The 26204-nt window shown below is 41.9% G+C and overlaps 1 protein-coding gene and 1 pseudogene across 1 annotated transcript; both read right to left on the reverse strand.

Moving 5' to 3' along the window:
- Window positions 1-484: 484 nt before the first annotated feature.
- LOC126595279 (2-hydroxyisoflavanone dehydratase-like) lies at window positions 485-7776 on the reverse strand (annotated as a pseudogene).
- Window positions 7777-24426: 16650 nt separating this feature from the next.
- LOC126595648 (2-hydroxyisoflavanone dehydratase-like) lies at window positions 24427-25634 on the reverse strand. The gene has a single exon (XM_050261948.1). The coding sequence runs from the start codon at window positions 25579-25581 to the stop codon at window positions 24598-24600; it is 984 nt and encodes a 327-aa protein (XP_050117905.1). The 5' UTR covers window positions 25582-25634; the 3' UTR covers window positions 24427-24597.
- Window positions 25635-26204: the final 570 nt, after the last annotated feature.

Below are 26204 nucleotides of genomic sequence, written 5' to 3' on the forward strand. Positions count from 1 at the left end.
ATTCTCAGGATCCATCTCAAGTTGGAAATGAAAGCAATCCTCTCCTTTAACTTCAAACAGCTCCACTTCTCCTTTCCCCCAACTCTCTTTTGTAATACCAAACACCTCGATCCCAACTCTCCTTTGGTAATTACATTTGTTATTTTTCACCTTTTGCTTTTTAGTTTTAATTCTTTTGAAAACTAAAATTGGTTACCAAATAAGATTCCAGTTTTTAGGTTTCAAAAAGATGAAAACTGAAAAAATGGTTAACAAACGACCACTTGGATCACATTCTGCAGAATGTGAATTAAGTGAAGCCAAAGCCCCCTTGAAAGACAAGTTTGATCAATTAAAACAAGAAGTATCCGTTTATCCAATAAACTACTTTAATATGTCTCTATGAGTTTTTCAGGCCACCAGAAATGTAGAGTGTCGTGGCGAAGCCACCAGTTGGTCCATTTCTTTTTAAAACAAAAAACAAACTATCTTGATATGATAGTTACTAGACAAGAAAAGAAGCCAAGCATTTGATCATTTTCTTAACATTCTCAGTCTCAGTCTCACACAAGATACGATAGCAATGATCCTCTCATTCCACTTCAAACAGCTCCACTTCTCCTTTCCACCCACTTTCCTTCACCAAATCGTAATACTAAACACCTCGATCTCTCAACTCATTTTTCTAGCAACACACACAAGCAGCTAAGAGCATGCAAGTCCAGCTAGTCTCTGTTCACTATCACCCGCCGGATTCAACATCGGATTGTCAATCCCTCCGGGAGCTGATGGATAAACAAGGTCCCAAACCAAATAAGGTAAAGTTTTCTCAAAGTCTTCACCTCTAGGCTCTGACCGAATTGGCTTGGAACTCCAAAAATAAGGGTGGGACAAAAATGCAACCAAAATTTTGACACCACCACACAAGCTCTCAACTCCTACCTTGATAGCCATATTATGTGCAATATTTCCACCTGCACTATCACCACCAATGTAAAGTCTATCAAAATCTCCAAACCTGACTAACCATTACTCTTTGTTATTGTCTGTATCTTTGTTGCTTGAGTGGGAAGAAACCCATCGAAGAGCATCCCAACAATCTTCATAAGCAATAGGAAGTGGGTTCTTCGGCGCAAGTCTATACTCAACAGAGATAGCTAGGGCTCTTGCTTCCAAGACCAAGCGATTGAGATAACCGTTGTCAAGAAATGGGAAGGCATATTCAATGCAAAACCCACCGCCATGCAAGTAGACTGATGAGTCCATATTATACTATATATTTTACCCTATTCTTAGTTATAATTTATTGGTTATTTTGATAGAATTTTGATACTTTCTTATATATTTTCAAGGGTTAAACTCAGTTTACTACCCTCAAGTGTCGTGGTTTTCAACATTTAGTACATCAAGTTTTTTTCGTCCCAGAGTCATACCTAAAGTGTTAATTTTGGGACAGTCTCATACATCCGTTAGTCAAACTATTAACTCTGCCGTTAAATGATGACGTGGCACTCATGTGGACAATGATTGGGCGCCAATTGTCATTAAAAAAAATTTAAAAATTAAAATAATTAAAATTTTAATTAAATAAAGTACTTAAAAAAAAAAAACATAAAAAAACCAAAACCCCCCTTTTTTCCTTCCCCTTTTGTCTTCCCCACTGGAACCCCTTTTTCCTTCTGGAAGACCCTCCACGGTTCCACCTCTCCACCCCTCCACCCCCTTCGTCTTCTCCATTCCCTCCACCCCCTTCGTCTTCTCCATCCCCTCCACAGACAGAACCAAAACCGAAACCATGGGCTGTGAGAAGAATGAGAGTTTCAATGGCGACACCATGGGCTGTGAGAGCCGAGCTCCCCAAAGGTCCTGATCTGTGCGCTGACCGCTCCATTCTGCAAAATGGGTCTTCCTCCGCTCGCCACCGCGACCTCGTTTTCGTCGTCAATCCCAGCGGTCTCTCTCTTTCTCTATCTCTCTGTTTCTCTGTTTTTATAAGTTTTGTGGGTGTGTTTTTATGATTTTTGTGGGTTATTGAAATGGAAAATTGGAGCAGGTGTAAATGGGAGGACAGGGAAGGAGTGGAAGAAGCTGTTTCCATAGATTCGTGGTCTTTGAGGCGGCGCGTTGGGATAGGGTGGTAGGGGGTGTGGAAGTGCAGAGGGAGAAGGGATGGGGGTCGGGGTGGGGAAGACAAAGGATTGATTAGCTAATTAGTGTTGTTAATTGCGCTTTGTAGCAGCCGGCGAAGAAGATCCCGTAGGCGATTGAGAACACCAGGGAAATCGATAAGACTGTTTGCAAGCCCGACGATGAAGAGGTTCGTTTTTGCCCTTTTCGATTGTGTTTTATTGGCTTACAATGTAGCAAATGTGGAAAGATTTGTTTTTATGCGTGGAAAATTGAATGATGGTTTGGTTAATTTTGGCTTTGTGTTGTGTGTTGGTTTGCAGCTGTTTGCTGAAATGCCGATGAATTCAGGGGATCTGGGGAGAAGTGGGAAGGATGGATGTGCGGATGTGCAGAGGGAGAAGGGAGGGGGGTCGGGGTGGGGAAGACAAAGGGGATCTGCAGATTTTTTTATTTTTTTTTACTTTATTTAATTAATTATTTTAATAGTTTTTTTTAATGACACGTGGCGCCCAGTCATTGTCCACGTGGGCGCCATGTCATCATTTAACGGCAGAGTTAACAGATTGACTAACGGATGTATGAGACTGTCCCAAAATTAACACTTTAGGTATGACTATGGGACGAAAAAAACTTGATGTACTAAATGTTGAAAACCATGAAACTTGAGGGTAGTAAACTGAGTTTAACCCTATTTTCAATGTAGGATATTTGATTTCCTCTGGAGCAAAAAGTTATCAAACGGATGAATTTTGGAGTGATTCCAATTGAAGGATGTTCGTGAGTCTTTCAAGATGATTGTATCAAAATTCCAGATTTTTCTACTAAGCCGTTTGACTGTGGCAAAGAAATGAAGGCCCAGGGCGCAGCTTTCCCAGATTGACATTTCTAGATGTTTTGGGCATTTTGGAGGTCAAGATGACATATTTTGAGGAAGATTCCATCTGAGGATTTGTAAGGGACGTCTTCAGCTTTCAAAAGAGACATTTGTAGGGTCAGTCAAAAGACTAATTTTCTGATAACTCCGAATTTTAGTTCAAATAGGAAACCTTTTATTTTCTGTTTTATTATTTTATTATGTTTCCTAGTTTTATTCTAAAACATTTTCTAGTAAGGATTTTATTTTGTAGTTGTATTAATAAGGCTTTTTAGCCATTAGAGGAAGAGGGGGAGAACGTACGCACACTTTAGAAAGCCTTTGACGATTCAAATTTATTTTCAAGATGTTTTCTATCCATGTTTTTAATAATATTTTGTTTTATGGTTGTTAGTAACTAGTTTCGCTTGCTAGGGCGAGGTCACGAGACTTAGCAAGAATATGTAGTTTATGTCAATTTGCTTATGAATTTATGCATGCAGGTTTTGAATTATTAATCACCGGTTTAAACCATCTAATTGTCTTAATGATAATTGGCCACCATTAGAATATTTAGAAAAGTAATTTAATGCAATTTTGGCGGAGGGTTGTCTCTGAAATTGGCGCTGGCTTCTTGTGGTTAATATGTGTAACTTCTTAAGATGGACGTTGTTGATGCACAAAACCAGAGGTCTTGGAACAACGTAAATCTGACCGTGGATCTGCAAGAAATGTAAATAACACAAGATGTATCGTGGTTCACCCCAAGGTTTGGGCTACGTCCACACTGATATTGTATTTCTCTGAGATGTTGAAGAGATTGAGAGGGGGAGAGCAGAGGGAGCTTTTCTATCAGAGTGAGAGCTTTGAAAGGGTGAGGGTGTGGCCTAAGAAATGGCATCCCCTAATTGTGAGGGTGAGAAGTCCTTTTATAGAATAAAGGATCCTCACTTATTACATATTTGCCCCTTCCTTTATTACATAATTACATTTAAGTCCCCCGAGTATTTATACGAGGTCTAAATATGGAGGCCCTAAGTATGGTATAAACAGTAGTCCTCAAAGTCTTCAGTCGAGAGAGTCTTTTGGCTGGAGACTTGAAATTCAGTCCATGTGTGGGCCGAAGTAACTAGATGTCGTATAGAACTGATACTCGATATAAGGCGGTGCCCAATCTGAAATGATGCTCAACTAGAAGTAGCACATGTTACGAGGTTGCTCGGTTTGTGGCTTATGTTACCCTGGTTGGCTCGGCTTGTGGCGTCGAAGGTGAGGAAGTCCCTTTTATAGAATAAGGGCTCGCTCCTCAATACATAAATGATGGGCTAGAGTTGATGCTCACGACGAGGCGGTTGCTCAGCTGGCGACGATGCTCTCTAATGATGGTGAGGGAGTCCCTTTTATAAAATAAGGGCTCGCTCCTCAATACATAAATAATGGGGTAAGTCCCCCAAGTGTTTTTTTTAGGCCTAGTTGAGGCCCAATATATGGTGTATAATGTAGTCCCCCAAGTCTTTGGTCAATAGAGTATGTTGGTTGGAGACTTCAAATTGAATCCATGTATGGGTCGAAGTGGCAGTTGTTCAGAGGCGGTATTTGTATACCCTGCATTGAAGCTTTGTAGGTGAAGCTTTGTAGGTGAAGCTTTGCAAGTGAAGCTTTGAAGCTGAAGCTCTGTAAATGAAGCTTTTGAAGCTAGAGCTTTTGTAAATGAAATTTTTGAAGCTAGAGCTCTGTAAATGAAGCTTTCGAAGCTGATTGACATGAGTGATGCTCATGAATGTTTATGTTGATTGACATGAGTGATGTTCATGGATGTTGACATGAGTGATGCTCATGGATGTTGACATGAGTGATGCTCATGAATGTTGACATGATTGATGTTCATAAATGTTTATGTATGATTGATATGAGTGATGCTCATGAATATTTATGTATAATTGACATGAGTAGTGCTCATGTATAATTTTGAGTACTGGGCGTACTTTTAATCACCTGGTTGGTGGTAATAGCGGCAGGTTGCCGAATAATTTTGGAGTACTGGGCGTACTTTTGATCACTTGGTTGGTGGTAATAGCGGCAGGTGTCGAATAATTTTGGAGTACTGGGCGTACTTTTGGTCACCTAGTTGGTGATAATAGCGGCGAGGTGTCGAATAATTTTTTGGAGTACTGGGTGTACTTTTGGTCACCTGGTTGGTGCTATTTTGGGCATATAGGCCTTCGCCCTCCACACAACATGCCATCCCATTTATTTTGGGCTTTGCCTTTTTTTTTTTACCCTCTAATGGGGTTTATACAGATGTCTCCGACAGATAATAATTCTGGTGGATGTTTATTCCTTGCTTTTGCTCTCCTCCCCGCTCATTCTCTGTCCAACCATGTTGTTTTGTAAGGTATCTTTTGCTTGCTTTTGCTTTCCCACTGCGCCTCTCTCTTTTGCTTTGTCTCTGCGCTACTGTCCATTTGTAAAAAGCATCTTTGAAGGTCATTACTCATGAGCTCCGCAACTACTTCTTTGGAGGTCATCAACCCACCTTTTTAGGCCACAAGTGACAGGGGAATTGATATCGGAACAAACATCTTTGGGGATACTTGTAGGGTCTGGAAAATATATATTGCAGATAAATGGTGAGAAGAGAGGATCAGGTGCAGATTCCTGTGTATATGACTTTTCATTTTTCAGCAGTGCCTTCCCAAGCATTGCTGAACTACCAGGCCACAAACCACATTTTACGGTACATCATGCAAGCTCCAGGCACTACTTTCGGAGGATCATTCTTCATATCAGGGGCACAAGCGTACCACTGACCCTTGTACCAAACCAAATGGGGAAGCTTTGGGGCATTCGAGCCCCTATCGGGCAAATTTATATAAAGCCCAATAACATCACCTTCCTTATACCCTTCCTCCCCATACTTCTCCCTCAAATCCTTATGCACCTTACTCCCGTCAGTTTTGTCAAGGAACCGCGTGACTGGAATGATCAACACGGTGTCGTCCCCGGGGGCATTATGGTTGTTGTTATTGCCCTTGCTCTTCTTTTTCCCCTTGCGGGTCGACTTAGTGACCTACACATTGTTGTTCTTCTTCGATTTCTTCGAATCGGCGGCCGTTGGGGCGGCGGCGATAGCGATTCCGTTGGAGATGGGCAGGGGCAGTGGGGTTTGATCTTGGTCGGGAAAGGGCTCCGCAGTGAGGGAAGATAGCTGCTTTTGCTTCTTGGGAGGCGGGTCATCGTCGTCGTTGTCGATGTCGATTTCTTGGGATTTAACGGACTCGGAGAGAGATTCGGAGGCTTCGGTTTTGGTTTTACTGCCGTTTTGCGGGTCGTTGGAAGGTAAGGTTTCAGAAGTTGAAATAGGGGAAGTAGAAGTTGACGTTCTCGACGGAGCCATGGTGGAGGAAGAGGGCTATGAGGAAGAAGACGACGACCCAGAAATCAAGAAGCTTTCTTGGAGCCATGGAGGGGGAGATTTCGAATTCAAATGGATGAAAACTAATGGGTTTTGGATTTTTTTTTTGCAAAAGCAGAGGACTTGCAAATTATGATTGAGAACATGGGGGGAGAGAGAGAGCTGATGAGTGTTTGAGATTTGGATCTTTTCTGTTTATGGGTTTTTTGTGATTTTTGCAGATTCACGGTGGAGGTAAAAAAATGAAAGATAACCGACACAACTTTTCGTATCGATTCCCACAGATGGCGCCAAATGTTGATGCACAAAACCGGAGGGGTCTTGGAACAACGTAAATCCGACCGTGAATCTACAAAAAAGTAAATAATACAAGATGTATCGTGGTTCACCCCAAGGTTTGGGCTACGTCCACACTGATATTGTATTTCTGAAAGGAGAGGGAGAGCTTTGTAATGTGAGAGCTTTGAGAGGATGAAGGGGCCTTCAGAATTGGTCTCCCCTAATTGTGAGGGTGATGAGTCATTTTATAGAATAAGGGCTCATCACTTATTACATATTTGCCCCTTCCTTTATTACATAATTACATTTAAGTCCCCCAAGTATTTGTACGAGATCTAAATATGGAGGCCCTAAATATGGTATAAACAGACGTCTTAAGGATTATATGGTTTTTCAAAAGGTTTTCACAAAACTTAATGAGTCTTGCATGTTCACATTCGATCTGGATGCCATGAACGGGTTGCATGTTAGATATACGTTCTATGTTGGAGGTTCCAAGTAGGATATACTGTAGGAAAACCTAACCTTCAAATATGCATTTGTAAGTCATAAGTAATTGGAAGAATCACGTAGGATTGTTAAGGTGATGGCGGAACTCTAGTGCTCAAATTTATTTTCAAAACTATTTTCTTTTGTTTTCTTTACTTTCTCAATTTTATTTAATTATTTTTAATTAAATTCGTTTTTAATATTTTAGGTCATAAAACCAACCTCTTCCAAACTTTGTTTTTAAATAATTAATTAAGATTTGGTTTTAACATAAATTATTCATTCAATCACTGTGGAGAACGACCTTACTTGAGCTACTATACTACGACAACCTTGTACTCTTACAAGTATTTTTAAGTGTTTTTATCCCTACTTTTACATGTGGTAAAAATTCCTATATCATAGACCAAGATGGGACGCTTTTGGGTTTGGTTTTGAGGGAGGTTTGGTGAGCGGAGATATTGGGGTTCTCTGAGATGGTGATATCTTTGGAGGAGACACCAGTATGCGGGTTTTGAGTTGGAGATGGGGGCACGTATGGAGAGCCCAAAAGGCGTTCCACCGAGCCATCTTTGTAGATTCTGATCATAGGAAGGAACTCTGAGGCTATTTCTTTGGTGCTGGAAGACATTGGAGAGACTTACATAAAGGAGGAGGATTCTCTACTCTCCTATTCCCATCTCCTTCCCTCCTCTCCTCTCACACATTGATTATTGTCTTATTATCTCTATAAAAGAAATCAATATAAGATGTTGACGTGGCTTAACCGTGACCGTTCAAATAGGAGGGGATGGAAGGGTAGAGAGATTAGGAGGGTAGAGAATCCTCCTCCTTAGGTAAAAGGTACATAAAATATTTCTCAAACTTCTTTAGACAAAACTCTGTTTTTTCCTCTTTTTGGATGGTAATTATTTCTCAGAACATGAAGTGTGAATCAAACCCATGTGGCTAGGTGATGGGTGTGGGTTTATTGATAAATGTTAGTTTTATTGTTAATTTTATCATGTACTTGATGGTAATTATGCAATAGTGTAAAAAAGACAATTCACATTTAAAATTTAAGTAGGTGTAAAGAAAGGTTATATGGTTCAAATAAAATTTCCTATCTATAAAAAGTTTGGAACTGAAGTGTGAGCTAATAAAAAAGGATGCCTTTTTTTTTTTGTGGTAACTGGAAGTGCATTATCCGGGCTAATAAAAGGAGATGCCTTCTTTGACACTTCATCATTCAAACATAATCATGTTCTTCCATTTTCAATTCAAACATTGTGGGCACTTTAACCCCTCAAACTTCTTCTTCCTTCTAAATTTTTTATATTGCAGCAGGTGCACCAAAGACATTCGTTTAGGCAGATGTGGTTGCGTCAGTTTCTTAGAACATCCTTTCAAAAGAAATGTCAAATGTAAAATACTAAAACAATATTTGATGGCTTATGTGGTAATTTAATATTTGTAGAATTTTTTGCTCAACCTGATATGTTAAATAAAAATGTCATTCTATAATTTTTTTTGCATTTTTTTGTGGGTTCAATTATTAAGACAATCAATCAAATACTAAGAACACATATCAACATTTGTTATAAATTGCATCACACCTATTAAAACATTATTAAATCAATTTTATAGCAACTGTCCGAATTTGATGCCAAAAGGTTTGCCTTCAATTGACCCAATTCCATGTAAGAAACTAAAGGCAATGTTGGGAAGTTTGCTACCATTTTGTACTGTTGCATGTATATGTGTCAGTTTTAATACATCTTCTCTAGAGATGTTCATAGGCGTCGAGTTGGCCATTTTGTATTCAAATTCAAATAATCCTCCTGACATAATAATATGAACTAATAACAAAGCTAAGACCAAGATGACCTATTTATAATGTTTTGACCTTGGTAAGTACACTAACACTCTTGAGGTTTATCGAGGTTTCACAAAACCCCTCACGTTTGAGACATTATACAAAGACCTCCTTAGGCTTTAATTCTCTTCCATATAACTTCTTGAGTCAAAATTTTGCTTATAAATTTAGTAATTTACCCTTATTAATTACTTGAAACTAATAAAGAAAAACTTTATAATTATATAAAAAATTATAAATCATTAAACACTTAGGACAAGAAGAAGACCATGTGGACAAAAACAAATTAAGAAAAAAAAATTTAATTATTACTTTGAGAATAATATTTTATTAAAAAAAGAAGTTGTTCATCTTCTTCTTCCCTTCCCACCCGATTGAGCAACCACCTCCATTTCCATCTCCTCATTTCTCCATCACCACAACCCATTCAAACTTTGAACAAAAAAAAAAAACGATCTCGCATCTCCAACCATGTGTAAACTATTTATAATTTTACACAAAGAAAATCGAGATTAGCAATAATAATGAAGAAAAAATTAGTCCCTCAAATATTATGTGGGTGACACATCGGATCGACGGTGTGAAAAAAACACTGTACAAGGTCAATGAAGCAAGTTAATGCATAAGAGCGGGAGAAAAAGACAAATTCGCACCAGCAGTGTTTGCGGTGGCGGGTAACCTCTCTTAAAACCACTCCAAATTTCTCGTTTCTTCCAAACAAAAATACCCTAAGAGTAGTTCCACCGTTTCTAAGGCCCCATAGGGCTATCCACTATGCTATCCACCCAGTGAACAGTAATTGCCTTTTGCATCTTCATCCCTACACTAAATAGCTCTGGCAATAGACAATAAAATATTAGTTTTTTTTTTAAATAATACAAAATAATTTTATTTATAATTTTGGATAGGATTTTTAATCGGTCTCGTTGTACCAATTTCTATTAAAAAAATAATTAATTAAATATTAAAAAAAACAAAAAACCAAAATAAACACCCACACCCATATTTTCAACCCGTGTCCCCCCCCCAACGCACCCAAACCCTCCTCGCCTTTCTTCCTCCATCTTCACCACCCCACCGCCACCTCTCTTCCCCCATCTTCACCATCCCACCCACCTTAGCCTCCATCAACGATCCCGATCTTCCCCGCTCCCTAACCAAACTCTCCATCTCTCTCTCTCTCTCTCTCTCTCTAAAAAACAAATCCCAAATTGTGCGATCTGGGCATGCCAGTGAAAGGAGGGGGATCGCGAGTGCATGGGGACGAAGGCGGTGTGGGGTGCGGCGGCAGTTGCGATAGATGAGGGATTGGATCTCTACCATTTGTCTATGGGTGTTCATTAGTCTCGGCAATGAACTCCGGCAAGAGCCGTTGAGTTCGAAGCTTGCTGGGTTTTACAATTTTTTTAATTTTTTTAATTTTACTTTTTTTATTAATATTATATATTTTTATTAATTTTATATTGTGGCTGACGTCGCCCTGATGTCATCCCATGTCATGTTGCCTTCGGGCTCTCGGGCTGGCAACTCGTGCCGGACCTTTCCTTCGGGCCCGCTCGGGCTCCATCGCCAAAATACGCTGGACCAAGTCCTTCAGGCTATATGCCCATGTTCGAATGCCAGTCCACCGACAATAGCCCACAGTGGAACTGCACTAATGGTCTATGGTTTTCTTTTGCCACCCTAAAGGATAACTCAATTCGCTGGATTTTTTTTTTTGCTGGAATTTTTGGTCCATTGAGATTAGGCAATTCGAAGTCCTATTTCTAAACCCTACCAATGAAAAAAAAAATGTCGCCTCCAGAATTAAGTTGAATTCTTGATTGAGCAGTTAGGATTGAAAGAATCTGCTCGCTTCAATAATATTTCATAAAGAATTAGGACCAGAATTTGGTCACTTTTTATTTTACTTTGATCAAAAAAGGGAGTTAGGATACTTCATGCATGCTAACAAGGAACATATTTAGTTTTATTTATTTATTTATTTGTAGAACCAAAGACAGTCTTTCTCTGTTTCATACTTTCATGAGGAAACTTAGCAAGATAATTATTAATTAAACAAGAAAAGAAGCCAAGTGTTTAAACATTTTCTTAATATTCTCAGTCTCGGTCTCGAGCTAGAAATAAAAGCAATGATCCTCTTCTTCCACTACAAATAGCTCCACTTCTCCTTTCCACCCACTTTCCTTCACCAAATTGTAGTACCAAACACCTCGATCCCTCAACACATCATTTTTTAGCAAAACACACGAGCAGCCGAAAGCACGCAAGTCCAGTAAAGCTTGGTGCACCCTCACCCACCGGATTCACCATTGGATTGTCAATACCTCTGGGAGCCGATGGACACATAAATGTCCCAAATCATATAAGGCATAGTCTTTTTAGAGTTTTCACCTTTGGGTTCTCCCCCAATTGGCTTAGAACTAAAAAAATAAAAGGGACAAATACGCACCCAAAATTTTCACACCACAATGCAAGCTCTCAACTCCTGCTTTCATAGCTAGGTTATGTGCAATATTTCCACCTACATAGTCACCACCTATATATGTAAAGTCTATCAAAATCTCCATAGCAACAGAAAAATGAAGAACGCCATCCACATGAAATTCAATTCCTTGATTACACAATGCAACTGAAAGAGAGTACAATGTGGATGCAAATTTCTTCCTCCTTGATCTTGGACAAAATTGCACCTATAAAACAATTAACACCTTTGGTTAAGGCCAAAAGTCTCACGCACCCACGATGAATGGGAGGGGGCTTTGGTCGAAGAACCTTCAATGCCAAAGTTAGAATTTAGAGAGAAAAGTGTTTAGAGAGTTTTTGGAGTTTTGCAAGAGTGTGGACCTAGGTTTTTAGAGAAAATGGGGTTCAATATTTAGAGCATGGCCGGCCCTCTTGGGAGAGAGAGTGGCCGGCCTTTTGGGTAATTTTTTAGTGTAATGGGTGATTTATTTGGCAATTAATGGATTAATTAGGTAATTAATCCATTAAGTGGCCAATTAACTCAATTTATATGGAATGTTTTGAAGGCTATGGAATAATTACCTTGTAGGGAATATAAGATGAGGATGGATGAAATAATTTTGAATTTGTTACCTTTTTTGGGCACTTTTGACTTGATTGAGGGATGATTGTCCACTGCTCGTACGTAGGAAATCTGATGTGCCTCAAGGGTAATTTTGTCATTTTTACCCAAAAATCCACATGTCGTCTTGTGATTATTTTTGGCTCCACAAATGCACCCACACCTGTTGGCCTGCTTGCAGGAAAAGGCAGCAGGTGTAGAGATCTCTTGCTTTAGGAAACATAGGATTGCTTCCTATTTTGATGTAAATTCCCTATTTAATTGGAAATTAGATCTTTCTAGAAAAGGGAAATAAATTTCTCTCAAAGCCTATTTAAGTCCACCTTAAGTGGATTATTAAACCAACTTTGGAGAGCGATTTATTCTATCCTACAAGAGAGAGAAAGCTTAGAGAATATTTGTTCCCCCTGTTCTAGCAATCTTCTACATCTTGCTCGTGCAAAGGATCATCTTTTGTTGCTTTCTTCGTCTTCTCCGCGCCGCACCGAAGTAAGAAAAATTTAATTTTCCTTGTCTTCTTCTTGGATAGGGCTGTCTCGGGGCAGCTGTCGGGATGGTGCGGCACGTTGGCTGGTAGGGCCAGGAGTTGGCTCGACATGGACCAATGAGGTGTTGTAGCAGGGACCACTGCTTGGGTCGCTTGGCTTGGCTAGTGCCAAGGGCAGCTTGCACGGCTGGGGTTGCGGATTGAGGTGCTGAGGTGCAGTGCTATGCAATCGCATGGTTCTTGTCCTTTGGGCTTTTGGTCATAACGCAGGCCAGGCCGGCAATTGAGATAAATGAAAAGGTCGTGGGCCTCATGGGCTACTAAAATGCTGGGCATGCAGGCCTTCTGCCTGCTGATCTGAGAGAAAAAATAAGGGAAAAGCCAGTATGGGTTGAGCTTCCCTGTTGAGTACAGTGAATGGCATTAACTGCTTAGTTTTCTTCGCCAGGAGAAAGGTGGGCTTCTCCCAAGAGAGAAGGTAAAGAGGATTGAGGCGGATGCATTGGCTCGTCTGAACGCTGTTGTGGAGCTTATTATGAATGAAGGTGGAAAGAAAAGATTTTCTCCGCCTGCTCAAGAGATTCCGGTTGAGAAAACTGAAAACTTCCTCTACTAATTGTGAGGGTCCGCCTGCTACCGAGAGTCCTGTGATTGACATGACTTCTTCCAATGGGAAAAAAATGAGGCTGCTAGATCTAAGTATGTGACGCCTGCCATGTCGAGAATGGCTTGTACAATTGTTGATAATATTGCTCAGCGTAAATGTCATATTATGTCCCCAGTTCCGAAGTCTGTACCAAGACGTCCGTTGGGAGCCAAGTCTAGTTCACCTTTGAAGAGGCTTGCTATTAGGAAGAGCGATAAGGTGGACTTTGCTACTAAAGTAACGCTAAGGCCCACTCCCTTTGCTGCTGAGATTGATTCGCCTGCTAGGAAGGAATTGACTGCTCGCATGGGTAGCTGTGAGAAATCCACTAAGCCTGCTTCTGGGGAGGCTGCTGAGATCTGTGTGCTCTTGAAACTAGGTCTGCTTGAAGACATGGATGTTTGTGCCAAGTTTGTTTATGGAGTTTAGAAATGTTTGTTTGCCTAAATTCCTTTGCGAAGCATACAACCCAATATAGAACGACTGCTATGTTTGCTATGATGCAGATATAGCAAAGTTGCCAAGGAGGTTGCGAAGACTATGGCAGCTGAAGCTTATTCCTCGACCGAGGAGATCAAGAGGCTGGATTCTGAGCTCGTTGCTTTAAAGGGGTCTAATATTTCTGCCCCCCACTTCTCTGCAGCTCAGATTCAAGATCTCGAGTTTGCAGTTTCTGAGCTTCGTCTCGCTGCTTATGCAAAGGATGAAGAGTTGATTGCTACTTATAATCAAGTGATGCACTTCAAGAGAATCGTCGATAGGCTTGAACCCCAAGTGTTGGAACTTCAAGGTGTACTGAAGATCAACGAAAGTCTAAAGAAGGAAGTGGATAAGCTGCAGTGCGTCTGCGTTTGTTTGCTTTTACTTTTGAGGTTTCCATTGGTGACGTAGTTGAAGAAGTTGATGCCCAGGCTAGGGCAGCCGAGGGTGAAGCGCTAGATGATGCCACTGCTAAGAATGTCGTGCATGCTGAAGGTGTGGCGATCAAGTACTCGTGGGATGTCCAAGCTGCTGAATTGTAGTCTTTTAGGTAGCCTTTAGGATTTTCTTTGTTTTTCCTTGTAGCTCTTGTTTTGCTTGAACTCCTTAGGCCTTTACTAGTTGTTTATAAACATGTTTCCTTTGCTTTTCTTCATCTTCACTTCTTTTGTTCATGCCCTAACCTTTAGACTTTATAGACCAGTGGTAGGTGTGCTACTTTTCTATAAGCAGACAAGCTCGCGTAGCCTATGCAGCCGTAGGTGTTGGTGTAAAATTTTGCAAAGTTGTTAGCCATAGGGTTGGCAGCCTGATGCCTTACTTACAGAAGTAGACAAGTCTGCGTAACCACTAGGCTGCTAACCTTGGCTTTCTCCAATTCCGTAGGTTGCGTAACAAGTATCACAACCCTTTAGAACTTGGTGTAGGTTGTTCTGCGCTTGGCAGAGGTAAAGCTTATCCACTATGTAGCATGTCGGCAGTGGATAAAGCTTCATATATGCACGCTAACTTGTTTAACCTTTCATAAGAATGTGCGGTTGTATAAGTCGAGCGTGGTTTTACTGCTCAAAGGGCAAGCCGTAGGCAGTCTTCCGGAAACCATAGGCTACCTTAGTGCTCTCGGTAGCAGCTTTAGGGTTCCAGGGCAGCCGTCTGTAGGGCGTACTGCGTAATGTGCCCCTTCCGTCTTTAGGGCCCGGTTCCCAGCGGATTAGGCCAAGAGACCCAAAACCCTTCAATTAGCTAAGCCTTGAAAAAGACCATTATGGCTACTTCTAGGAATCCCGGTGTTTGTACCATACTTAGGGCCTCTGTATTTAGACCTCATATAAATACTCGGGGGACTCAAATGTAATTATGTAATAAATAAAGGGGCAAATATGTAATAAGTGAGGAGCCCTTATTCTATAAAAGGACTCCTCACTTTCCTCATTTGGAGAGGCCAAAATCTTAAGCGATGTGGCATCCCAATAAGCACCCGATGAGGCGGGATTGCCCTGGTCAGTTGTATTGAAGGTAGCATTTCACCAGCTTACATTGGAACTAGATATGGTAGATCCGGGGACTTCCTCTTATCACAACTAATTGCACGACTAAGCCGAAAAGAGATATCCGATTGGAGAGTCAATGTGGGACCTTAAAGCAGGTGAGAATCCGGTTTGGTAGCAGCTTACCAACTTTGAATTGGAATCTTAAATAGCAGACGATCTGCTACCCTATTTCCTTGAAAGAAGGTGCCCCTTTTGAGATAAGTAGGTGGGTTGGGCCAAAGGGCGAAGGATCAAGCGCAGAGAGAGCACATAAAGTAGGCTAGAGAGCACACTGCCCCTATCATTCTTGTATATTCATCATTCAGAGTGAAACAATATCAACATCAGTGTGGACGTAGCCCAAACATTGGGGTGAACCACGATACATCTTATGTTCTTTACTTTCTTGCAGATTCATGGTCGGATTTACGTTGTTTCAAGACCCCTCCGGTTTTGTGCATCAACATTTGGCGTCGTTTGTGGGAATCCACACGAAAAGCTATGTCGGTTCTCTTTCATTTTTTCACCTGCACTGTGAATCTGCAAAAAACCCAAAATACACCGAAAAACGTCCCACCATTTTCTTTGAGAAGCAGAATCAGTACCTCCGGTCTGCTTCATTCTCCTCCAAGAACCACTAGCTAAACTGTCATACACACTTTAAACCTCCAACTTCAACCCCCCATCTCTTATTTATTATTTCTCTCTCTACCTTACTCTCTGTCACTCTGCTTTCTCTCTCTACCACACCCTCTGTCTCAAAGTGTCCTTAAACTGTTTGGAAACTCGCTCGCTGGCGGCTCGCTCATTCATATCGCCTCCTTAAGTTTCGTTGGTTCATTCCTTTGGTACGTTTGGCTATGGCGGATGAGATTGTGGTGGGGTCCGCTGATTTGCCCGTGAAGAGGCCCAGGGAGGAAGAAGAAAATGGCGCGGAAGCTGCTACTTCAGCCGTGTCCATGGAGGCTGACGGTGGCAAGGAGTCAGATTCTGTCTCCGCTGTTATTCCTAGCTGGTTCTCTGAGATTAGCCTAATGTGGCCAGACTCCAGATATTGTTCAAAAGACCAGAGGAATAAGAACAAGCCAACTGGGTTTTCTCCAAACCCTCAAAAGAACCCTGTGTCAGGGGCTAAAAGGGTATTATCTGACGCCATTGATGGGTGTTCTGAGAAATGGGCTTTTACCATGACTAATGGATTTGAGGTTGATGTGGGTAAAGTAGCAGGCTTGAGTTCTCCATTAGCCAAGAATGAGGTTTCTTCTGTTCCTCTGTCGCCAAAGCCAGCAGCTCAGTTGGAGAAGAAGAACATTCAGGCCTCTGAGCATACTGCTGCTTCTTCTTCTTACAAATCCATTGATCTCACTCTCCTCCACTTCACCACCAACTGTCTCTCTCTACAGTGTTGGCAGCAGCGGCGCTACCACCTCCAAATTCTCTGCCTTTCAATCGAGGTCGGCCAAGCTTTCTTGTCTTCGTCTGAGCTCACTCCACCGTAACCCTCTCAGAGTTTCAATTAGTGGAAAGAAGGAGTTCGTGGTGATGAAGGGTAAGATGAGGGGATCGGGTGCGATGTGTTACACTTACGCTACACCTCTCTCTGTCAACACCCTCCAGTTTATCTCCACCATTTCTACTACGGTTCTATTCCTTGCAAAAATGACTGTTGTTCAGAAATCATTTCTTGTTCCCTTATTTCTTCTACAAATGCCGGATACCGTCATCTCATGGATTAAGGGTGAATATGGTATATGGGCTGCATTCCTAGTCTTTCTTGTCCGTCTCTTCTTCTTTATTCCTGGTTTTATTCAATTTACCAGTGGGGATTAACCAATTTCTCGTAATCTACCTTTCTTTCTCGTAATCTACCCACCGTTGAGGACGAAATGGGTTTAGATCAGCTGCATGCAAGCACAAGTGGGTTGATGACCCCCAAAGAAGTGGTTGCGGAGCTCATGAGTGATGACCTCCAAAGATGCTTTTTACAAATGGACAACTGCGTAGAGACAGAGACAGAGAGAGAGGCGCATTGGAAAGAGAAAAGAAAAAGCAAAATGATGTCTGGAAATGGAGTGGGAAACAAAAGCATAAAGCAGAAAGAAAGCAGAAAGTAAAAGCAGAAAGTAAAAGCAGAAAGCAAAAGCAGAAAACAAAAGAAGATAAAAAGAAGCAGACATAATTACAGCGGTGATGGCATGCAAAAAAGGAAATTATGGGCGTGACCCATTGAGCAGAGGGTCGAATTTATTTTTGAATGATGTGATTTATTTTTCTTATCTTTCGGAGACATCTGTATAACCCCATCAGAGGGTAATCATAAAAATAAATAAATAAATAAATAAAAAACGGCAAGTCCAAAATAATGGGCTGGAATGTTATGTGGAGGGCGAATGCCCATATGCCCAAAAGAGCCAGGCCCTCAATTATCACCAACCAGGTGATCAAAAGTACGTTCAGTACCACAAAAAATTATTCGGCAGCCTGCCATTATTATCACCAACCAGGAGATCAAAAGTTCGTTCAGTACTCTAAAATTATTCGGCAGCCTGCCGCTATTATCACCAACCAGGTGATCAAAAGTACGTCCAGTACTACAAAAAATTATTCGGCAGCCTGCTGCTATTATCACTAACCAGCTAATCAAAAGTACGTCCAGCACTCCAAAATTATTCGGCAGCCTGCCGCTATTATCACCAACCAGGTGATCAAAAGTACATCCAGTACTCCAAAAATTATTCGGCATCCTGCCACTATTATCACCAACTAGGTGATCAAAAGTACGTCTAGTACTCCAAAATTATACATGAGCATCACTCATGTCAATCATACATAAATATTCATGAGCATCACTCATGTCAATCCTACATAAACATTCATGACCATCATTCATGTCAACATTCATGAGTATCACTCATGTCAACATTCATGATCATCACTCATGTCAATCAGCTTCAAAAGCTTCATTTATAGAGCTCCAGCTTCGAGAGCTCCAGCTTCAAAAGCTTCATTTACAAAAGATCCAGCTTCAAAGCTTCACTTGCAAAGCTTCACTTACAAAGCTTCAGTGTAGGGTATACAAATACTGCCTCCGAACAACAGCCACTTCGGCCCATACATGGATTCAATTTGAAGTCTCCAGCCAACAGACTCTATTGACTGAAGACTTGAATGACTACACTATGTACCATATATTGGGCTTCCGCAACTGGACCTTATGAAAAATACTCGGGGGACTTAACCCATTATTCATGTATTGAGGAGCGAGCCCTTATTCTATAAAAATGACTCCCTCACCATCATTAGAGAGCATCGCCGCCTACTGAGCAACCGCCTCGTCGCGAGCATCACTTCTAACCCATCACTTATGTATTAAGGAGTTAGCCCTTATTCTATAAAAGGGACTCCCTCATCATCATTAGAGAGCATCGCCGCCTGCTGAATAACCGTCTCGCCGTGAGCATCAACTCTAGCCCATCATTCATGTATTGAGGAACGAGCCCTTATTCTATAAAAATGACTCCCTCAAATTCAACGGTACAAGCCGAGCCAACTGAGGCAACATAAGCCACAAACCGAGCAGCCTCGCAACATATGCTACTTCTAGTTGAGCAACATTTCAGATTGAGCACCACCTCATATCGAGTATCAGTTCTAGATGACATCTAGTTACTTCGGCCTACATATGGACTGAATTTCAAGTCTTCATCCAAAAGACTCTCTTGACTGAAGACTTGGGGGACTACTGTTTGTACCATACTTAGGACCTCCGTATTTAGACCTCATATAAATACTCGGGGGACTCAAATGTAATTATATAATAAATGAATGGGCAAATATGTAATAAGTGAGGAACCCTTATTTTATAAAAGGACTCCTCACTCTCCTCATTTGGAGAGGCCAAAATCTTAGGCCATGGGAAGAGAGCACATAGAAAATAGGCTAGAGAGCACACTGCCTCTAGCCTTCTTGTATATTCATCATCCAGAGTGAAACAATATCAACATCAGTGTGGACGTAGCCCAAACATTGGGGTGAACCACGATACATCTTGTGTTCTTTACTTTCTTGCAGATTCACGGTCGAATTTACGTTGTTCCAAGACCCCTCCGATTTTATGTATCAACACCCGGTACAAGCCTTCGTGCATCTAGTTATACTAGAGCAACCAAGCTTATCCACGTCTGGATATTCAGAGTGTAGAGTTTATCCTCCCGTCTTAGAGAGCTACCCATGTAGGTGTTGGGGAATTGGTTTACCCTCTCGCACTGAAAAGCATGGTTGGTCCATCGGGAGGCGCAATTCCTGTGATGAGTCCCTAAGAAGGGCACGGTCTTTTTTTGAAATGCATGAATGATCAGTTGTTGTAAGCATGCAGTCGAGCCAAATTGTGATTAATTCTAAATTCCTCATTGAAAAATGAGTGGAACGAACGAGAACTTAGTTGTAAGGTAAGAACTGCATAACAATCGGATAGTCTTTGGCTTGTGAGGTGGTGCCCGTCGAGCTGCTTGAGTCTTCGGGCTTTGATGTAGCGGGAGGTCACATATAGTACTTCCTCATATTGTAGGCGCTCCACTACCTTTTAATCTTTTTATCGTTTCATGATGGCGATGATGTAATTACTCTTGTCGTCTACTCTGTTGATCTTTTACAGATATTTCCAGATGAGATCCATCTTTTTGGAGCATTCTCTGCGGGCAATGATGAATGTTTTTCTTAAGACTAGATATTCGGGCTGGAACTACTGGATCTTGGCCCTTTTGTTGTAGTTAGAAATGAGTTGTTGCTGATAGGCTACAATGCAGGTGATGGTCTGCTCACGCTTCTCCTCTACTAGATCTAAGCTTGTGGCCATCTCTTTACCGTTCCGCTCAATACTTAGTAGTAAAGCGGTGATACTTAGCTTGATGACATTAGGTTGAATGATTGCTTTTGAGCCAAATACTAAAGAGAAAGGAGTCTCACTGGTTGCTCGTCTTTTGGTGGTGCGATATGCCCATAGACATCCGAGGAGTTCATTTGGCCATTTTCCCTTCTTGTTGGTGAGGGATTTCTTGAGGCAGTCAAGGATCATCTTGTTGGATACTTCGGCCCTCCACTGCCTTAAGGATATCTTGGCATGGACATGTGCTACTTGATGCCATATCTTGGCCCACGAATTGCTAGCCGTTATCGGTGACGATGGACTGAGGGATTCCAAATCAGCAAATGATGTTCCTCCATATGAAGTGCTCTATGTCTGTTTGAGTCGTGGTTATCTTGGGCTCTGCTTCTACCCTTTTGGTGAACCAGTCGGTTGCTATGATCATCATGTCTCTGCCTCCAGTAGCAGGCGGCATAGGTCCTACCAGGTTGATTGCCCACTACATGAACAACTAAAGACTCGTCTGTGGATGTAGCTTACTGGCAGGCAGTGCTGATACCGACTTGTAGCGTTGGCAACAGTCATTGTACTAACTCCTTAGCGTCTTAGTGCATGGTAGGCCAGTAGTCGCCTGAGTTAAGAGCCTTCTGTGCTAAAGATCGACCTTTAGAGTGATTTCCACAAACGCCTTCGCGAATTGAGCTTAGAACCTTCAAGTCATCGGGAAGCGCTAGGCAACGAAGATGTGGTCTGATGTAGGATTTTCAGATGAGAATATCGTTCCACATGTAGTATCGTGTTACCTTGATTTGGAGTTTCCTAGACTTCAATCTTTTCGTGGGGAATGTGTCAATGACCAGGTAGTCTATAATGGAATCTTGTCAGTTTGGAGTTGTACTAACCTGTGACACATCGGCTGCTGGCTTCGCCTTTATGCTTGGCTTGTCTAAATACTCCACTGAAATAGAGCGTTTGAGTTAATGGTCAAGGGCGAAGCCTAGGCCGGCTAGTGCGTCCAGGTGAGCGTTGTCTGCCTGTGGAACTTGAGTGAGGGTGTAAGTTTGAAACGCCTCAAGCAGTCTGGCTAGTGATTAGCTGGGAGTCATAATGAATTGCAAGCTTTTTCACTGCCAAGTCTTTTGCCATTTGGAAGCCTGCTAGTAGGGTCTCGTATTCTGCTTCGTTGTTAGACACTTTGAAACCTAATGGACTACACCTACTTTTGAACCTTTGTAGTTGGATGCATCGTGGACATGCAAATGCCAGAAGTCTCCATCGAGTGGAACAATCACGGCTATGGCGTGCTCGACTACCTCCGGGGCGTCGTTGGGCCACTCTGTTTTGTCATAAATGTGTGGTAGGGAGTCGTGGAGCTGGGGCCATGTTACACGCAACAAGAGATGCTCAACTGCTGGTATTGGACCACTCTAGAGTGGAATTATAGAGCAAGGGTCGGCTGGGATCGTGTGACATGTAGTAAGAAGTGGTGCTAAACTGTCGGTACATGTTACTCCTATGTAGAATCTTTTGGGGCAACAAGTGCAAAACTTACTTTCGAGTGTGTCATTCCAGTATTCGTCTGCCCTTGGCATATCTCTTGGGCTGAGTTGTTGCATTCGTCAGAAAACTTTGCATTTACCAAGGTCTTACGTCTTTATCGTCACGTGTCTGGATTAGGCAGAATAGTGTGTCATGAGGATGACTACATGCGTTTGAAGGTAAAACTTGAGCTTCCAGGTTACAATAATTATCGCCAAAGTTAGCTTTTGAATTTCTAATAGCATCGATGAGAGCTTTTAAACTGTAGAATACAAGTAGTCAGGCCCCCCCAACTCTTCTCGCATGATGGTAGAGCTTATTGCTGCTTTAGATACCGTCAAACATGCGAATAAGTCATCCGCTGCTTCCGGTTTAGATAGTAAGGAGGTGATGTCGAGTACTTATTCAAGTCCTTGAATGTGCATTGGCGAGCCTCGTCCCAAAGGGCATGATTCTCTACCAGAACGAAAGAGTCTGCCATAGTTAGATATTCTTTCATGATCAATTTTCCAAATAGCAGGTGGTATGCTGGAAGTTCTTTTTGGAAGGTTGCTCTAGCTATCGAGTCGTTGCATCCGACTATCCTTGCCTTCTCTGCTTGAACCTCTTCACATAGTCGCGAAGCGACTCCTTTAGGTTCTTGTTGACGTTGAACAAATGGTTGGACTTCTTTTTTATCGAGCAATAGGATGAATATTCTTTGGTGAAAACCAAAGAAAGTTCATCGAAACTCCGGGTGAATTATGGGGCAGGGTGTAGAACCAATCTTATGCCTCGCCTTGTAGAGAGGTTGTAAATATCTTGCACATAAGATCATCGTTGTTTCGATAGAGGATCATTGTGCTTAGGTAGTGCTTTAAGTGTATCTTCGGGTCTTCATCCACTTTGAAAGATATGAAATGTGGCATGCTGAACTCACGTGGAGGCTCTGTCTGCTTGATCTCATCCGTGAAGGGTGACCTCCTTATGTTGGTCATGTTCCATCATAGTGCCTTGTCGGTGACCTCGTTGCATTGGAAATTACGCAATCTATTGGTCAAAAGTCTCTCTACTTCTTCCTGAATTTGCCTTTGTTAGGGTAGCAGAACTCTCGGCTGCCCTCAGCTGTGACTTGCTGGTCTAGGCTGCTCTTCCATATGCTTGGCTCATCTATGCCACGGATGCGGTGCATGTGGTGTGTTCCTAACAGGCGAGCGAGTTATTCGCAGGCTGCCTATTGAACTTAAGCTGGATTGAGTGATTGCTTCTCTCCGTCCATCATGCTGTCTACTCCGATGTGAGGTGGAGGATGCTCTTTGCGGGCTTAGCCGCGAATGAACACTTCACCTGGAATGTTGCTTATGTTGACTATCGGAGTGTGACCCCAACCGTGAATGTATGCTCGTACATAGGCCTAGTCAATAATGCATGCTCCTCTACGCGCTAAGATGAGAGTATACGCTATCTCAGGGGCCCAATTGGGAGTGTACACTGCCCAAACACTCGGTTCGTGGCTGGTCGAGTGGCTGCTTACCGGGATACTGCTAGAGAGGTTCTTTGTCTGCCCTTGTCCTACTTTAGGACACATCGTCTGGGGCACATTGCATCTCGATGAGCTGTAAAAGTTGGTTCACCAAAGTCATCTACGGTGATAGGGCGCTCGTCAACTCTATGACTTGTCGAGACAAGTGTTGTTCTCCATTTAGATTGGAATAACTTGGAATGAATGCATCTCCTTAAACAGTGGGAGTGTGGTAAACTCCGGGTGCGAGATTTGAGTTGGGAAATGTCAAATCGGTAGAAAAATGTGGTGAAAATGCTTCTCGTTCGATCGTTGGTCCGAAAATTTAGAGCTTGGACGGTTGAACTAATCTTGAATCGATTTAGGCTGTTTGGAAGGCCACGAGAGCATGCTGGGCCACGAGAGTGGGCTGCTCGGAGTGTGATGCACATGGGTGCGAGGCTTGGGCTCGGCTTGGCAAAGCATTGAGTTCGTGTTGGGCTTGGAGTGACATGGCTTGGGTCGTGGCCTTGGTGCCGTGAGCCTTGGATGGCACATCTCGGGCTGTGGTAGTGATGCCATAGACCTCGCCACGGGTAGTGGTGACCGTGGTGGCCACTGCGGTGGTTACCATGGTGGAGCCCCGTAGCGATGGTGCCGCTCCTATAATCACATTTAGCTTCATGGATCGTCGTGGTCCCATTTCTTGAATATTGGAATTTTCATTTGTGGATTTTACGTTTTATCAAAGAATCTTTGCAAATAAAAAATTCTAATAATAAGAAAGTACGAAAAATCTACAAATGGACAAGAAAATAGAAAAACCTTTTGATGCGGGAGGCTTCTATGAGTGTGTGACTCTTCTCTCAATGAAAGCACCAATTTGTGGATGCAAATTTCTTCCTCCTTGATCTTGGATAAAATTGCACCTACAAAACAATTAACACCTTTGGTTAAGGCCAAAAGCTTCACGCGCCCACGAGGTAAGACCGCACCACCCTTTGATAACCTTGTAATCATCAACATAAAAATCCTAGTATGAGTCACCCCCAAACACCAAGCTTCCTCCTCATAGTCATTTGCTAAGAGCAGAAACCACAAAACCACCACCTCAAATTTGACAATTGTCGCAGCTTTAAGATCCAAGATCCAAGATTTAGTAGTAAGTCATGAATCCAAGATCCAATATTTATTGGGGTGGGCTATCCACACATTCCTTTTTACTTCTCTCACACTCCTTATTAATTTCTATCCTTTGGTCTTCTTCAACTCATCCGATCTAACGGCCGAATATTAAAAGAGTGTGAGAGAAGTAAAAAAAGGTGTGTGGATATCACATCCCTATTTATTATATATTAATATTAATCAAATACTTAAAAAACACAACAATATTGAGACAACCAATAAAATACTTGAAAAACACAACAATATTTATTAAAAACTTATTTTATAAATTTGATCATACTATCTTGACATGATAGTTACTAGACAAGAAAAGAAGCCAAGCGTTTTATCATTTTCTTAACATTCTCAGTTTCACTCTCACAGAAGATATGATAGCAATGGTCCTCTCCTTCAACTTCAAACAGCTCCACTTCTCCTTTCCACCCACTCTCCTTCACCAAATCGTAATACCAAACACCTCGGTCCCTCAGCTCATCTTTTCCAGCAACACACACGAGCAGCCGAGAGCACGCAAGTCCAGCCAGGCTCGGTTTTCCCTCACCCGCCGGATTTAACATCGGATTGTCGACCCCACCGGGAGCTGATGGATAAACAAAGTCCCAAATCAAATAAGGGACAGCTTTCTCAAAGTCTTCACCTTTAGGCTCTGACCCAATTGGCTTGGAACTCCAAAAATAAGGGTGGGATAAAAATGCACCCAAAATTTTGACACCACCACACAAGCTCTCAACTCCTGCCTTGATAGCCATATTATGTGCAATGTTTCCACCTGCACTATCACCACCAATGTAAAGCCTATCAAAATCTCCATACCTGACTAACCATGGCTCTTTGTCACCGCCTGAGTCATTGTTGCTTGAGTGAGAAGCAACCCATCGAAGAGCATCCCAACAATCTTCATAAGCAATAGGAAGTGGGTTCTCCGGGGCGAGTCTGTAGTCAACAGAGATGGCTAGGACTCGGGCTTCTGAGACCAAGCGGTTGAGATAGTGGGTGTCAAGAAATGAGAAGGCGGATTCAATGCAAAACCCACCACCATGGAAGTAGACCAAGATGGGAAGCTTTTGGGATTGGTTTTGAGGGAGGTTTGGGAGGTAAAGGCGAGCGGAGATATTGGGGTTGTCTGAGATGGTGATATCTTTGGAGGAGACACCAGTTTCAGGGTTTTGATTTGGAGATGGGGGCACGTATGGAGAGTCCAAAAGGCGTTCCACCGAGCCATCCTTGTAGAATCTGATGAAGGGAAGGAACTCCGAGCCTATTTCTTTGGTGCTGGAAGACATTGCAGAGACTTTGGTAGAAGATACGGAAAAAGTATGGAATTGAAGTGTGAATCATGGAATTCCGAGGCTTTTAAAAGAGGTGCCTTTGATTTAAAAAGTGTGGATCATTGCCATTTTCAATTAAAATATTGTGGGCACTTTGAGCCCGCAAACTACTTCTAAATTTGTAAATATTGGAGTAGGTGCACCTAAAACATTTGATTATGTTTAGATGTGGTTTCGCCAGCTTGTTAGAACATATTTTCAAAAGAACCGTCAAACATAAAACGTCAATATAATATTTGATGATTTTGGTAATGATTTGAAATTTTGTATAATCTTTTGCTCCACTCCACTCGATATGTTAAACAAAATTGTCATTCTATTATTATTTTTCCATTTCTTTGTGGGTTTAATTATTGAGACAACCAATCAAATATTTGGAACACGCAGCAACATCTGTTATATATTGCATCACACACAGCAACATTTGTGGGTTTAATTATTGAGACAACCAATCAAATACTTAGAACACACATCAACATTTGTTATACTTGGAATAAACGATATTATCTAGACTAAGGGAGGTGGGAGAGTCGACTAAACCTAACACTGGGCTAGCTATAACAATATGGTTCAAATTT

Source organism: Malus sylvestris, chromosome 13 (genome assembly GCF_916048215.2).
Source record: "Malus sylvestris chromosome 13, drMalSylv7.2, whole genome shotgun sequence".
NCBI classification, from domain to species: Eukaryota; Viridiplantae; Streptophyta; class Magnoliopsida; order Rosales; family Rosaceae; genus Malus; species Malus sylvestris.